Consider the following 13,287-nt stretch of genomic DNA (forward strand, 5'->3'; position numbering starts at 1 on the left):
AACTCCCAGTGAAGTGGATAAAAGTGGGAAACGTTTACTGGAACATAGGAAACAAAAGGACAGAAACTTAACCTATTTTTACCACTACAATAATAGTAATAGTAATAATCATAATAATAATTTGTTTTAATGACATTTAACATGATATACATTTGATGGTAGGCCTACCATAATGTGAAGGCGTTCAAAACTTGACAACCTTTTATAAAAACCTATTAAAGAAACCACCACTAGATGAAGCCACATGCTCAATAGTCACTGAAGTCAGCATTCAGATTGTGGCTAATATTTCTCAGCTTGACAGTTGCTTTTGCAATCAAATGTCTTCATCTGCATATGAATTGGTTCAAGTAGCTTAACAGCAATCTTATCTTACTGTAAAATATTGTCTCACAGTTATGTCAAGTTATATATTTCTACTTTCAAAAATAAAACTGGAACTCACCCAGACACCAGAAAGCCATCAGGCACCAGCCACGCCTAATACCAGCTGATCTGGCTGCTCCAGCTGTCTCTGTCACACTGAGCTGCCTGTGTAGCACCCTGCATATTTTTATACTCCTGTGCTACTACTACTGTGACATTTGCAATGTTTATAACTTTCTATTGTCTGCGTCTCTGATGCCCTTTAACACAACACAGTGCTGCAGTCCAAATTTCTCTACAGGGACAATAAAGTCAAGTCAAGTTCAGTAGAGATGGCTTATATGAAATCCACTGTATTTTCCACGTGCAAGTAATTTCTGTCACAAAGGTCACATAAGTATTTATCTATAACCTTTATATGTATAGGAAAAACTAGTTTTAAGTGCATCAAGTTAAGGCCATTTTAGAAAGTGCCATGCGATTTCTGAAAACATTTTAAGAACATTATACATACTCTCCACACTGGAAGACATCTTGTGCATGTAGAGGCATTGTTATGGGCTCTGTTGTGGAGTTTCATGATTTTCCTCCATGATCAGCGTGTCTCACTTTGCAAGTCTGCTAGATGACTTGCTATATGTGAGAAGGAATCTGAATAAGATCATCTAGAAATTGTGTATATGAAAATAAGCTCCATATTATAATTGTGGGTGCTACAATGGTCATGTGCGGTCACTCTGCACAACAGAACTGAACAATGCCTTTAGCATCAGGTTTCTGGGGAGCTTATGATATGCCTGCTCCTAGGATAAAAAGTCAGATTATTAAAATATGAATAAAATCCAACCGGTTTATGAGTGAAGACCACACAGCACCGAGCGCCCCCGAAAGTACAGGAAGCATAGATAAACCCTTCAGACGTGGCCTTAAAACCATTTGAGCATAGATTTTGTACATGAGATGTGATGCACAAGTCAGCATGTGCCTGTTTACTCTGTACATTCAGATCAACCAGCCTGAGTCCATGTTCAGAGCAGGAACGCTGTAATGTGCGTGTGCTTACACGCCGATATGAATCATCACTCCTAAGAGACAAGCAGGATGGCTGTAGGATGGTGTTAACTCTGCTCCTGTTGTCTGTCATCCACGTTAGCCAGGGGGAATCCTCTGGAAACCGCCAACAACTCCGGGAAACCCCCTTGAAACCGATGTCAGATCAGGGAGTCGCAGGCAAGCAAATTCATTACAAACTACAAATTTATTTATTACGGGACCACAAACCGGACATTTACAAATAATTTAAGAAACGGAACCTTATTTGTTCGCAGCGCCAGTGTGTGCACTGAGTCGAGGAAGGATTACTACTCTACATTCCAAAGAAAAACTGCCGCGTTATTGGGGTAATAATGGGGGGAAACAATATTTACGACAACGTTATCACTGTTGCCTCCAATCATGAAATTCAACCACCTAAGCTACTGCTGTAAGCAACCCAAACTCCAACTAACCGTTGTACTGTGGCAAGGTGAGTGCCACCGCTCGCGTATAGAGAGAGAGACGAGTATGTCCGCCCAAATGCCCGGCCAATAAAACCGAGCCATTATACAGTGTAGTGTCTTATCATACCCCAAATGTCCCGCCATGGGGTTGTAATGAGCCGCCTGGAAAACCATTTCCCCGCAGCTTTTTGGTACCAACAATTGGGTCGTTTCTTCACCGGTCTGAGCGTCACGACACACTCCATACAACCTGTCCCTAATGATAGAAAAATAAGGGTGAGAGAGTACTGCGTCGGGGCGCACCTGCTGACCATCAATGCGCATCACTTGGTCATAGGCAAAGCGTAAGGTGTCGTCCCGAGACTGCTCGAGTGGGAAATCCTCCATGGGGTGGAACACCGGGACCCGGGGAGTCTCAACCTGAGGCTCACCTGGGTCTGCCCCCCCCTCGGCCGTGTCGGACAGACGTCACACGTCCCTATCAGTCGTGGTCACACCCCAAACAGGTTCCCAGAAATCTTTCGAAACCCCGCCCAATCAGTGCCCAAAATTAGGGGGTGCGAGAGCCGGGAGCTGACCGCAGCCTTCAGAATATGCGTTTTTCCCTGGTAACGAATTTCCACGGGTACTACAGGATACTCGTGCACATCCCCATGCACACACCGAACGGAAACCCAGGACGCCTTTACCAATGCCTCGGATCGAACCAGGCTTTGTTGTATCATGGACTGCATAGCCCCCGAGTCCAACAGCGCCCGGTGTTCACTCCCTTGCACCCTTACCGGGATGCAGTACGCTCCCTCTGGATCGGGAGCGGAAGTGGGCGGGCCGACCACCCGGACCAGCTGCCCCACTTCCATGACCGGACAGTCGCGGTGCAGATGACCCGGCTGCCCGCACCGCCAACACCCCAGTCCAAGCGCCTGAGGAGCCCTCAGTGAGGCGGAGCCCCCTACCACTGAGCCTGAGTCTGTAGAGGGAAAATAAGCAGAGGGGAAATTAGGACAAGGGAGGGGAGGAGTCGAGGCACGGGGAAGAGGAGAAGGGCCAGCACAAAGAGGGGGTCTCCTCCGGGGAGCCGGTTCCGGCCGCTCTTGCTGCTGGGAGCCAGGGTAAGGCGCCAGGTGGTCCTCCACCAGCGTGACTGCCCCGTCTAAATTGGTTGGTCGATGGGACCGAACCCAGTTGGCCGTCCCTTCCGGCAGCCCCTCCACAAACCGCTCCAGGACGACCTGCTCGACGACCCCCCCGTGGACTGGATTTCTGGCTGTAGCCAATGTTGGTCAGGAGTTGCGTGTAGGCGAAGGGCCGGTCTCCCTCCCTCAAGTTTGCCTCCCGGAACCGGCGCCTCTGATCCTCCGGGCTGCAGCCCAGCCGGTCCAGAACCGCCCTCTTGACGGAGTTGTAATCGGCCCGGGCGCCGGGAGGCAGCCCATGCGCCGCCTGTTGAGCATCGCCAGTTAAGAGGGGCAGGAGACGTACCACCCACTCCACCAAGGGCCACTGGCACGCCTCCGCTGCCACCTCAAAACTTTCTGTGAACGCCTGGACATCATCCTCGGCGGTCATTTTTGTGGAGCTGGATCCGGAGTTGAGGACGGGACTGGTGGTCCCGGGAGCTGGCTTCGCCACCGGCGGCCAGCTGTCGCAGCGCCTGCGTCTGGAGGGAGGCTTGTGCACACAGCGCCTCCATCTGCTCAGCGTGCACCGCTGCCTGCCTTTCCTGCATCTGAGCCATCCCCTCTAGCATCCGCGCCAGCGCTACGAGAGGCTGTGCTACCTCTCCCCGGTTCAGGTTAGGATCCATCCCGGACTCTACTTCGCGTGGCTGGTGGGCTGAACCGTTTCTGCTTTCTTCTCTCGATACCAGACTCTCCTCCCCGTATGGGCCACCACTGTGGCAAGGTGAGTGCCACCGCTCGCGTAATGTTGGAAAACATGGGAGCCACATTTTACCCTTCTGAGGTGTCTCACATTGTAGTGGGCCAGTTACAGATAGCATTGATTGTTTACCACCACACTCAGTTAAATTAACCTTTTAATCACACCCTTTGTGCTACATCCTCTACCCCCTTGCCAGTCAAATTGTCTCACTTTGATATGCAGTACCATTGTGTGATATCCTCTACCCCCTACTTCAGTCCAACTCCCCCACACCTTGTTTCTTCCCCCCCAATGTCTGATTACCTCCCCCCCCCCCCTTTCCCCGTGATGTGTTTAAGATAACCATTTGGCCCTTTGTTTCCTTGAAGGAACAGGGTATAAGTATTCACCGTCTCCATCATTTGTTGGTTCTGTGTTTATCTGTACTTGGGTAACAGACCCACTAGTTCCTTTGCTACATTAAACGACCTATTTTGAAACGAAGACGTGCCTGCATTTATTTTTCTACTTACAAAAGTACGGCGGAATAAATCGAACTCTTAAAAATTCCACAGTATAGAGTGAGAGAGAGAGAGAGAGAGAGAGAGACGAGTTTGAAGTAATCACTTCTTTTTTATTTGTAGCCGAACACACGGCTTTTTGTTCACCCGGTTACATGGGGTTTTTACAGTACAATCGCCGTACTGCCGTACTTCCTCCTTCACCAGCCTCGGCGAACGCCTTTTAAAACACCCAGGCTCACTGTCAAGGTAATCAGCACATCGTTAAACAATTAAACATTTAAAGAGCGGTGCTGATTAGCAACCTCTAACGGCTGTGGCGCAGAGTCCGAGAGCCACCCCGCCCACTCTCTCTCTGCAGCCAACGCACAAACCACGCCCCGCCCACCACATCTATATATACAGTTTAACTTGTAGGCTACAGTTGAGGCCAAAAGTTTACATGCACCTCGGCTAAATACATTCAAAATCAATTTTTCACAACTCCACACATTTCATGTTACCATGCATTTCCTGTGTTAAGTCAATTAGGGTATCTGCTTTATTTCCATAAGAGGTCATTTCAAAATAATCGCTAAGAGACATTTTTTTCAGCTTGTATGTACTATATCAAATTTTCAGTGGGTCAAAAGCACTTTGGTGGCATTGCCTTTTAATTGCTTAACTTGAATCAAACACTTGGGGTAAGCTTCCACAGGCTTCTCACAATACTTTGCCAGAATTTTTGCTCATTCCTCCTGCCAGAACTGGTGTAACTCAGGTTACACCAGTGTTCAGGTCAGGGCTTTGTGATGCCACTCCAATACTTTCACTTTGTTGTCTTTAAGCCATTTTGTTACAACTTTGGGGGTATGCTTAGGATCATTGTCTGCTGGAAGACTGACCAAGTTTTAACTTTCTAGCTGATGTCTTGAGGTCTTGCTTCAGTATTTCTAGATAATCCTCCTACCTCATGATGCCATTATTTTCTGAAGTGCACCAGTCCCATTTCCAGCAAAACACCCCCACAACATGATGCTGCCATCCCCATACTTTACAGTTGGGATGGTGTTCTTCGGATTAAAAGCCTCTCCTTTTTCCTCCATACATAGTGCTGACCGTTATGGCCAAACAGTTCAATTTTGTTTATCTGACCAGAGAACACTCCTCCAAAAGGCTAGGTCTTCGTCCTGGAGGTCACCTGCAAACTTCATTCTGGATTTTTTATGCCGGCCTTGGAGTAGGGGCTTCTTCCTTGTACAGCAGCCTTTCAGGCCATAGTGATTATTCTCTTAATGGTGGATGTAGATACTTTAGTACCTGATGCTTCCAACTCCTTCACCAGTTCCTTTGTTGTTGTCTTGGGGTTCAGTTGAACGTTTCGGACCAAAGATTGTTTAGCCCTGGGAGTTAATTTGTGCCTCCGTCCTGAACTCTGCAGTGTCTGTGTGAGCCCAAGATTTTTATATTTGTATACAATTGTTTGTACAGATATTTGTGTTACCTTCAGTTGTTTGGAAATTGCTCCTGAGGAGGAACCAGACTTGTGGAGGTCCACAATTTTTTGGCAGAGTTGCTTGGATTTTCCCATCATATCATGACAAAAAGGCAGTGGCTCTAAAAGTAGGCCCTTAAATACAGCCACATGTGCCAATTAACTTCCATTTAACTCCTAATTATGACAATTGGCCAATCAGCAGCTTGTAAAAAGTAATTGCATCAATTTCTGTAATCTTCCAGGCTGTTTAAAGACACACTAAACTAGGTGTATGTAAACTTTTGACCCACTGGAATTCTGATATAGTGAATTAAAGCTGAAATAAATAGGGCTCTAATCAATTGTTTTAAAATGACCTCTGATGTGAACAAAGCAGATGCCTTAATTGACTTGCCAAACTAAATGTTTGGCAACATGAAATGTGCAGAGTTATAAAAGACTGAGTTTGAATATCTTTAGCCTAGGTGTATGTAAGCTTTTGGCCTCAACTGTTTGTATGTGTATACATATGTATGTATATATGTCTCTCTCCATATTTCATTATGGTACATACGTTATGTATTATTATTATCAGTTACTCATAGAAAACACAGTACATAAATCTCAACAAAAATGTCAAGGACCCAGGTGCAGAGTGAAAAACACACAAAACTCAAAAGGATAGATACAAATAAGGACTTTACTACAACAAAAAAAGGCAAACTCAAACAGGGAACAGATAAGGCCACGAAGGGCAAAACAACAAACTCAAAAAATTCTTAAGAACAAAAAAACACAGAACAGAACAGAGGCAGGAAGGGTAAAGGCATGTGGAACACACAGCACAACACATAAAAAAAACGCAAGAAGATACATACAGGTCCGGAACAAGCACAAGTCGGAAACAAACACAAGGAACCAGCACCCGAGTCAAGGGGACAAAGAACTTAAATAGACTGGGGTAACAAGACACAGGTGAACTCAAAGAACAATCAAACCAGAAGGAAGGGAAAATGAGAGGCACGTGGGGACGTTGATTAAATAATGAGACAATAAAATAATCGAAAGCAATAATACAACCATTACATTACATTAGATTACAGGCATTTAGCAGACGCTCTTATCCAGAGCGACATTCAAGTGCATTAGTTCAAGGTGCAGAGGTGCAGAAAAACACACTAGAGTGAAGTAAATATCGTAGTGCCAGAAGTGACCACAGATCAGGACTCCAACCCTGTAGGGTAACCTGTTCAGCAAACAAACAAACAATCCTGCCAAATACAAAACTAACATGATCGCATTACGCTAACAAGGTACAAACTAGAGGCTAGGGAGGGGTGGGGAGAGGTGCAGCCTGAAGAGATGAGTCTTTAGTCTGCGCTTGAAGGTAATCAGATTCTCTGCTGTTCTGACCGCCACGGGAAGGTCATTCCACCTGAGAGGGGCCAGGACAGACAGCAGACGCGAACGGGAGGTACAGACACGAAGAGGAGGAGGTGCCAAGCGTCCAGAGGTGGCAGAACGGAGAGGTCTAGCTGGTGTGTAGGGTCTGATGATCCTCTGGATGTATCCTGGTACTGACCCCTTAGCTGCCTGGTATGCAAGCACCAAAGTCTTAAATTTGATGCGAGCCATAACAGGCAGCCAGTGGAGGTCAGTGAGCATGGGGGTGACATGGGAATGTCTGGGGAGGTTGTAGACCAGACGAGCTGCGGCATTCTGGATGAGCTACAGGGGTCTGATGGCGACAGGAGAATGAGCAGGACACAAAACAGAAGTGCCGCCATCTGGCGGTCCAACAGGGAAAAACAGACAGAAACACAGAACCATGACAAAAAACACGTTTTCAACATACAAAAATGCCAAGATACTCACCCACACAAAGCACTGTCTATAAGTCTACAATTTAAACTTGCAAAATCTAGGCCTTTAAAAGTTTTTTGACATCAATACTTTTCATATAAAAAAGGGGTGGAGCAGTGAATAAATAAATACATATAATAATGGCAAATATTGTGGCCTATTAAAACATTTTTTAATCTTACAAAACTATCCAGACATTTCCCCAATTAATGTACTGTATGGCTGTGGGTTGCATAAAGTTTAGCACAATAGTACCATTTATTTTAAAATGTAAAAATCATATTTGTGAATAATAATAAAAAGAAAAAGAATAATTTTATTCCAAACAGCACCCAAAGCACTGGATGCAGACAATTGTTCAAACATAGTGTCGCCATTTTCACAATTTCAGGTGTAACAGCTGAATAGCTAAATTTCCGTGATGGGTGTTTCACTTTCATGTGACACATAAACTTTGAATGACAACATTCTCAACATAGAATGAGACCATCTAACTGCTCATGATATTAGCTCTCCAACAACACCAAACATGACTTTACTGCATATTCGATTGGCTAAATAGTTTAGACAAAGACCGTGAAACAAAGTCCTGGTCCCAAAAACACTTAAGTGTGCCAGGAATCTGCTAAAATAACAAGAACCTGCTGGAAGGAGACGTTAAATCCCAACATCAATATAATTCACGAGTTGTTGAATAGGCCTGATAGCGCTAAAATTTGCCTACATCTACATGGATTAAATATTTGTTTCTTCTGCATGACTTATTAAATACAGTGACTGATGCAGCTAATAAAAAGTACAAAATATATAAAACTCCGCCCATCGAACACTCAGTTGAGCCAGTCAACCTAAGCAAGGAAATGCGGTCCAAAAGAGAAACTGAAACTTAACGGCCATTTTAAAAACGGAAGAGAAAGAATCCACAGGAAAGAAGGAATTAAAGTAAATATAAAAAACGGAGTAAACAGTCTGTTGTGGAGTGGAACTGAGGTAAGAGAAGCTGAAAGTAAAGGGCTGCGGGGAGGAATGGGAATCTGCAAGTATAATCGCATTAACCAGCGTAATTCAGAAAAACTGACAATGGCAATAAAATGGTGTGTTTAATGCGTAGCCTGATAAGCTAAGAGCTCACACGGAGTCCGAACATACCATTTAGACCAGAAAGTAATATTGAAATAACCTTTCAGAAAGTTTACTTCAGTAGCCTATTTTTGATATTCCATGACCAATTCTACCTCGTGAGGAGGTAGCCTAGCGAGTCGGAGGTCACAGGACTTGTCGCTTGTTGTTGACATTTTGACGCTGCAGTATAAACCCGGATTTTGTGTTTAATTAAACAAGAGGTTGTTACTTATTCTTTTATGTTTCATAGGAAATAATTCCCATTACTAAATCACATTAATTGGTTTGCAATATTGAGGCAAAATATACAGTGGAGTGATTATATTAGGCAGAGATTACTCTATAGACTCATCTTAAAAAGAGGTCCATAGCAGGTAAAATAGACAACACAGATAACGGTACATATGATCTTATAAAAAACACGTTTTCAACGTACAAAAATGCCAAGTTACTCACACATACAAGACATACACCATCTATAACTCATTCATTCAGACTGCCAAAATCCAGGCCTGCCATTAAAAGTATTGATATCAAAATGACGCCAAGTTACGGTACTACAAACAATATAGGCTATCTTGCCTCACTGAAATTAAATGAGATGTATTCCAAAGCAATGCTACCCAATATTTCCTCAGTTCTTGCAAGTCACTTGGCCCTGTGTGTATAAGCATGAAGTACGTGGACAGGCCAAACATATGTGTGGATGGGTTTCTCACGGTCAAGATTGATTGAATAGGCGTCTATATGTCCAATTTGTATTGGTATGTATGTATTTCGCTGCCCAGCCTTTCTGTTGCGTGAATGATTGTATGTTTCTTGGTATAAATGTCTGTTCGTAAATGTGAATGTAACATGCTGCGAGGGAAATGTCCCCATGGGGATAAAGAAGTTCTCTATGTATGTATGTACAATATGTATTTTACATGCAGTATTTATTGTACGTAGCAGATAACTTGTACATTTACTGAAATTGAGTTCAGAAGCAAGTATAAACATATGTTTTGTGGCGAAATACGCTGCCTGTAGTTACTGACCAGCAGTTTTCTCCATGAACTGCAATGTGTTCCATGAGGCAATTCGAAATATTTGACACTTTGATTTGACACAAAGTTAGCATGACATTGTAAAATGGTGAGATTACAAAACACAGGGCCAAGTGACTTGCAAGAATTGAAAAAATATTGGGTAGCATTGCTTTGGAATACATCTTATTTAATTTCAGTGAGGCAAGTTAGCCTATATTGTTTGTAGTACCGTAACTTGGCATCATTGTCAGAACTAATGTGGATATATCTCTAATTTGAGTTATAACTAGTCATAATTGAAATGGCGATACAGTATCTGGAATTCACGTTTTGGATAGTCAAAACTGAATTGTAGATATCTTTTAATTGGAGGTCCCATACAACTGAATGGCGAAAGTAACTTCAATCTTACTAGCAAAATGTAATTCAAGATATTAAAAGTTTTTTGCTGAGTGAAAATGCAGTTAGAGATATCTTAAATTAGCTCTTTGACTAGTCATAAATCAGTTACAGATACCTGTAATGTGAATCTGGTCAGGCTATTAAATGTTTGCGACACAACGTTAATTAGCACTAAACAGGCATAGAAAACTAAGATTGGGGGATCTGGCACCCTCTAGTGTGACGGTTGGATTCAGGTAGGGTTATTATTTCCCAAAAATATATAAAAATAATTGGCACCCCTAAAGATTCTTATAAATAAAATCGAACTAAATCTACATCAATTTTAAGAGAAACTCTTGTGGCCTTCCATGGCTTCCTGTTTCACTGGAGGATTAAACTGAGAACCTGCTTGTGAAACCCATTTTTCATCTTCGCCACAGAGAAAGACAAAGAACTGACGAACGAAATGAAAATGGTTGCTGAATCAGGCAATGGATCAAAAAATAAACTGAAGATGCTAGTTACTACTGTGAGGGCAATAATTAAGAAGTTTAAAACTGCTGGAGGGCAGCATGGTGGTGTGTGTGAGTTTGCATATTCTCATCCCATGTCTGCTTGGGTTTCCTCCCACAGTCCAAAGACATGCAGGTTAAGCTAATTGGAGACACTAAATTGCTTGAATGTGTGAGTGTATAAGTGCATGGTGTGTGCGCCTTGTGATGGACTGGTGACCTGTTCAGGGTTTTTTCCTGCCTCTTGCCCAATGCATGCTGGGAGAGGCTCCAGCCCCCCTCACAACCATGTCCAGGAATATGATGTGGGATGGATTTAAGGATGCATATACTGAAAAGAAAAATACGCTGGTGGATCTTTAATGTTATGGGGCTACTTTGCTCACACTGGTCCTCGGGCCCTTAAGGAAAGCAGCATCATGAACTCTACCCAAGTACCAGGACAATTTAGCCCTAAACCTGACTACCTCTGCCAGCAGACTGAAACTAGTGGATCTTTCAGCAAGACAATGACCCCAAATTCACGTTACAATCCACAAATAAAAAGGTTAATGATGCAGAAGCATCATTGTGCAATGGCTACAACAGTCTAAAGACTGCTGAACTCCCTGAAAACCTGTGACTCAATTGAACAGCACAGCCCATAAGCACGGATCAACAAAGACATCAGGATCTGGAAAGATTGTGGGTGGAGGAAGAGTCTAAGATCCCTCCCAATGTGTTCTCTGGTCTTATGAGACGTTATGTAAAAAGACTCAGTGCCATTATCCCTGCGAGGGGAGGGTGCACACAGTACCAAATACAGGGGTGCCAATAATTGTGACGCACAATTTTTGTAAAATTGTTGTATCATCTGAGAAATGTGTCATTTTGGTAGTTTCCATTATATCATTAAATATATTCCATATGTTGGACAATGAAAATATACCTCAGCACTGGTAATCTTTATATTCAACGGTCTTAGTAATTGTTATCATGGGTGCAGAATATTTTGGAGGGAATTGTATTACTGTACAAGTTTATGGCTCAGTTAAATTCCAGATTTGTCCCTGTCTGTTCTATGAGATTTGATGTATGTGTGTGTCTGTGTGTATTATTATGTCTGTGCGTTATCATGTTCTTCTTGTGTGTATTTACAGGTCTGCCAATTTGGGTCAGAACCCACTTGTGAATCTGATCTGGTGTGTTCAGGTGTCCTGAGACAGGGGGCGCTGTTTCTAAAATGAGTTCCTCAGAGGAGACCGAGACTGACGATGGAACCCACGGCCTTGCGAGAAAGAGGTAAAAATGCATGAATCAGAGAGTCAATGTGCTGTGAGTTAGAGCTGCAGTAAGAGGATGAGTTTAACTGGAAGCTCTGTCTCCATGTGCTGTGAGTTAGAGCTGCAGTAAGAGGATGAGTTTAACTGGAAGCTCTGTCTCCATGTGCTGTGAGTTAGAGCTGCAGTAAGAGGATGAGTTTAACTGGAAGCTCTGTCTCCATGTGCTGTGAGTTAGAGCTGCAGTAAGAGGATGAGTTTAACTGGAAGCTCTGTCTCCATGTGCTGTGATTAGACTGCAGCAAGAGGATGAGTTTAACTGGAAGCTCTGTCTCCATGTGCTGTGAGTTAGAGCTGCAGTAAGAGGATGAGTTTAACTGGAAGCTCTGTCTCCATGTGCTGGTGAGTTAGAGCTGCAGTAAGAGGATGAGTTTAACTGGAAGCTTTGTCTCCATGTGCTGTGAGTTAGAGCTGCAGTAAGAGTATGAGTTTAACTGGAAGCTCTGTCTCCATGTGCTGTGAGTTAGAACTTTAGTAAGAGGATGAGTTTAACTGGTTGCTCTGTCTCCATGTGCTGTGAATTAGACCTGCAGCAAGAGGATTAATTTAACTGGAAGCTCTGTCTCCATGTGCTGTGAGTTAGAGCTGCAGTAAAAGGATGAGTTTAACTGGAAGCTCTGTCTCCATGTGCTGGGAGTTAGAACTTTAGTAAGAGGATGAGTTTAACTGGTTGCTCTGTCTCCATGTGCTGTGAGTTGCTGCAGTAGAGATGAGTTACTGAAGCCTGTCCTGTGCTGTGAGTTAACTGCAGTAAGAGATGAGTTTAACTGGAAGCTCTGTCTCCATGTGCTGTGAGTTAGAACTGCAGTAAGAGGATGAGTTTAACTGGATGCTCTGTCTCCATGTGCTGTGAGTTAGAGCTGCAGTAAGAGGATGAGTTTAACTGGAAGCTCTGTCTCCATGTGCTGTGAGTTAGAGCTGCAGTAAGAGGATGAGTTTAACTGGAAGCTCTGTCTCCATGTGCTGTGAGTTAGAGCTGCAGTAAGAGGATGAGTTTAACTGGAAGCTCTGTCTCCTTGTGCTGTGAGTTAGAGCTGCAGTAAGAGGATGCGTTTAACTGGAAGCTCTGTCTCCATGTTTTGTTCACAGGGTCCAGGTAGATAGGGCTGGGTCACCTGTACCCAGCTGTCTGTCTATGAAGAGTGACCGTTCAATGGATCATCCAATCTACTTCAGAGGAGAGTTCACAGGTGATCAAAGGTAATGAACCACGTTCGTATTGAATTAGACCTGCAGCCAGAGGATGAGTTTAACTGGAAGCTCTGTCTCCATGTGCTGTGAGTTAGAGCTGCAGTAAGAGGATGAGTTTAACTGGAAGCTCTGTCTCCATGTGCTGTGAGTTAGACTAGTAAGA

The 13,287-nt window shown here is 43.7% G+C and overlaps 1 protein-coding gene and 1 pseudogene across 1 annotated transcript in view; both read left to right on the forward strand.

Moving 5' to 3' along the window:
- The window catches only part of LOC135245708 (NACHT, LRR and PYD domains-containing protein 3-like), a 251,271-nt pseudogene that overhangs the window by 189,428 nt on the left and 48,556 nt on the right, over positions 1-13,287 (forward strand).
- Positions 10,999-13,287, forward strand: part of LOC135246017 (uncharacterized) — a 22,201-nt gene continuing 19,912 nt past the window's right edge. Inside the window, exons 1-2 of the mRNA XM_064319508.1 lie at positions 10,999-11,895; positions 13,023-13,133. Coding sequence (XP_064175578.1) covers positions 11,837-11,895; positions 13,023-13,133 — 170 coding nt within the window. The 5' untranslated portion in view covers positions 10,999-11,836. The remainder of the gene's footprint in view (positions 11,896-13,022; positions 13,134-13,287) is intronic.

This window comes from Anguilla rostrata, chromosome 19, assembly GCF_018555375.3.
Source record: "Anguilla rostrata isolate EN2019 chromosome 19, ASM1855537v3, whole genome shotgun sequence".
Taxonomy (NCBI): domain Eukaryota; kingdom Metazoa; phylum Chordata; class Actinopteri; order Anguilliformes; family Anguillidae; genus Anguilla; species Anguilla rostrata.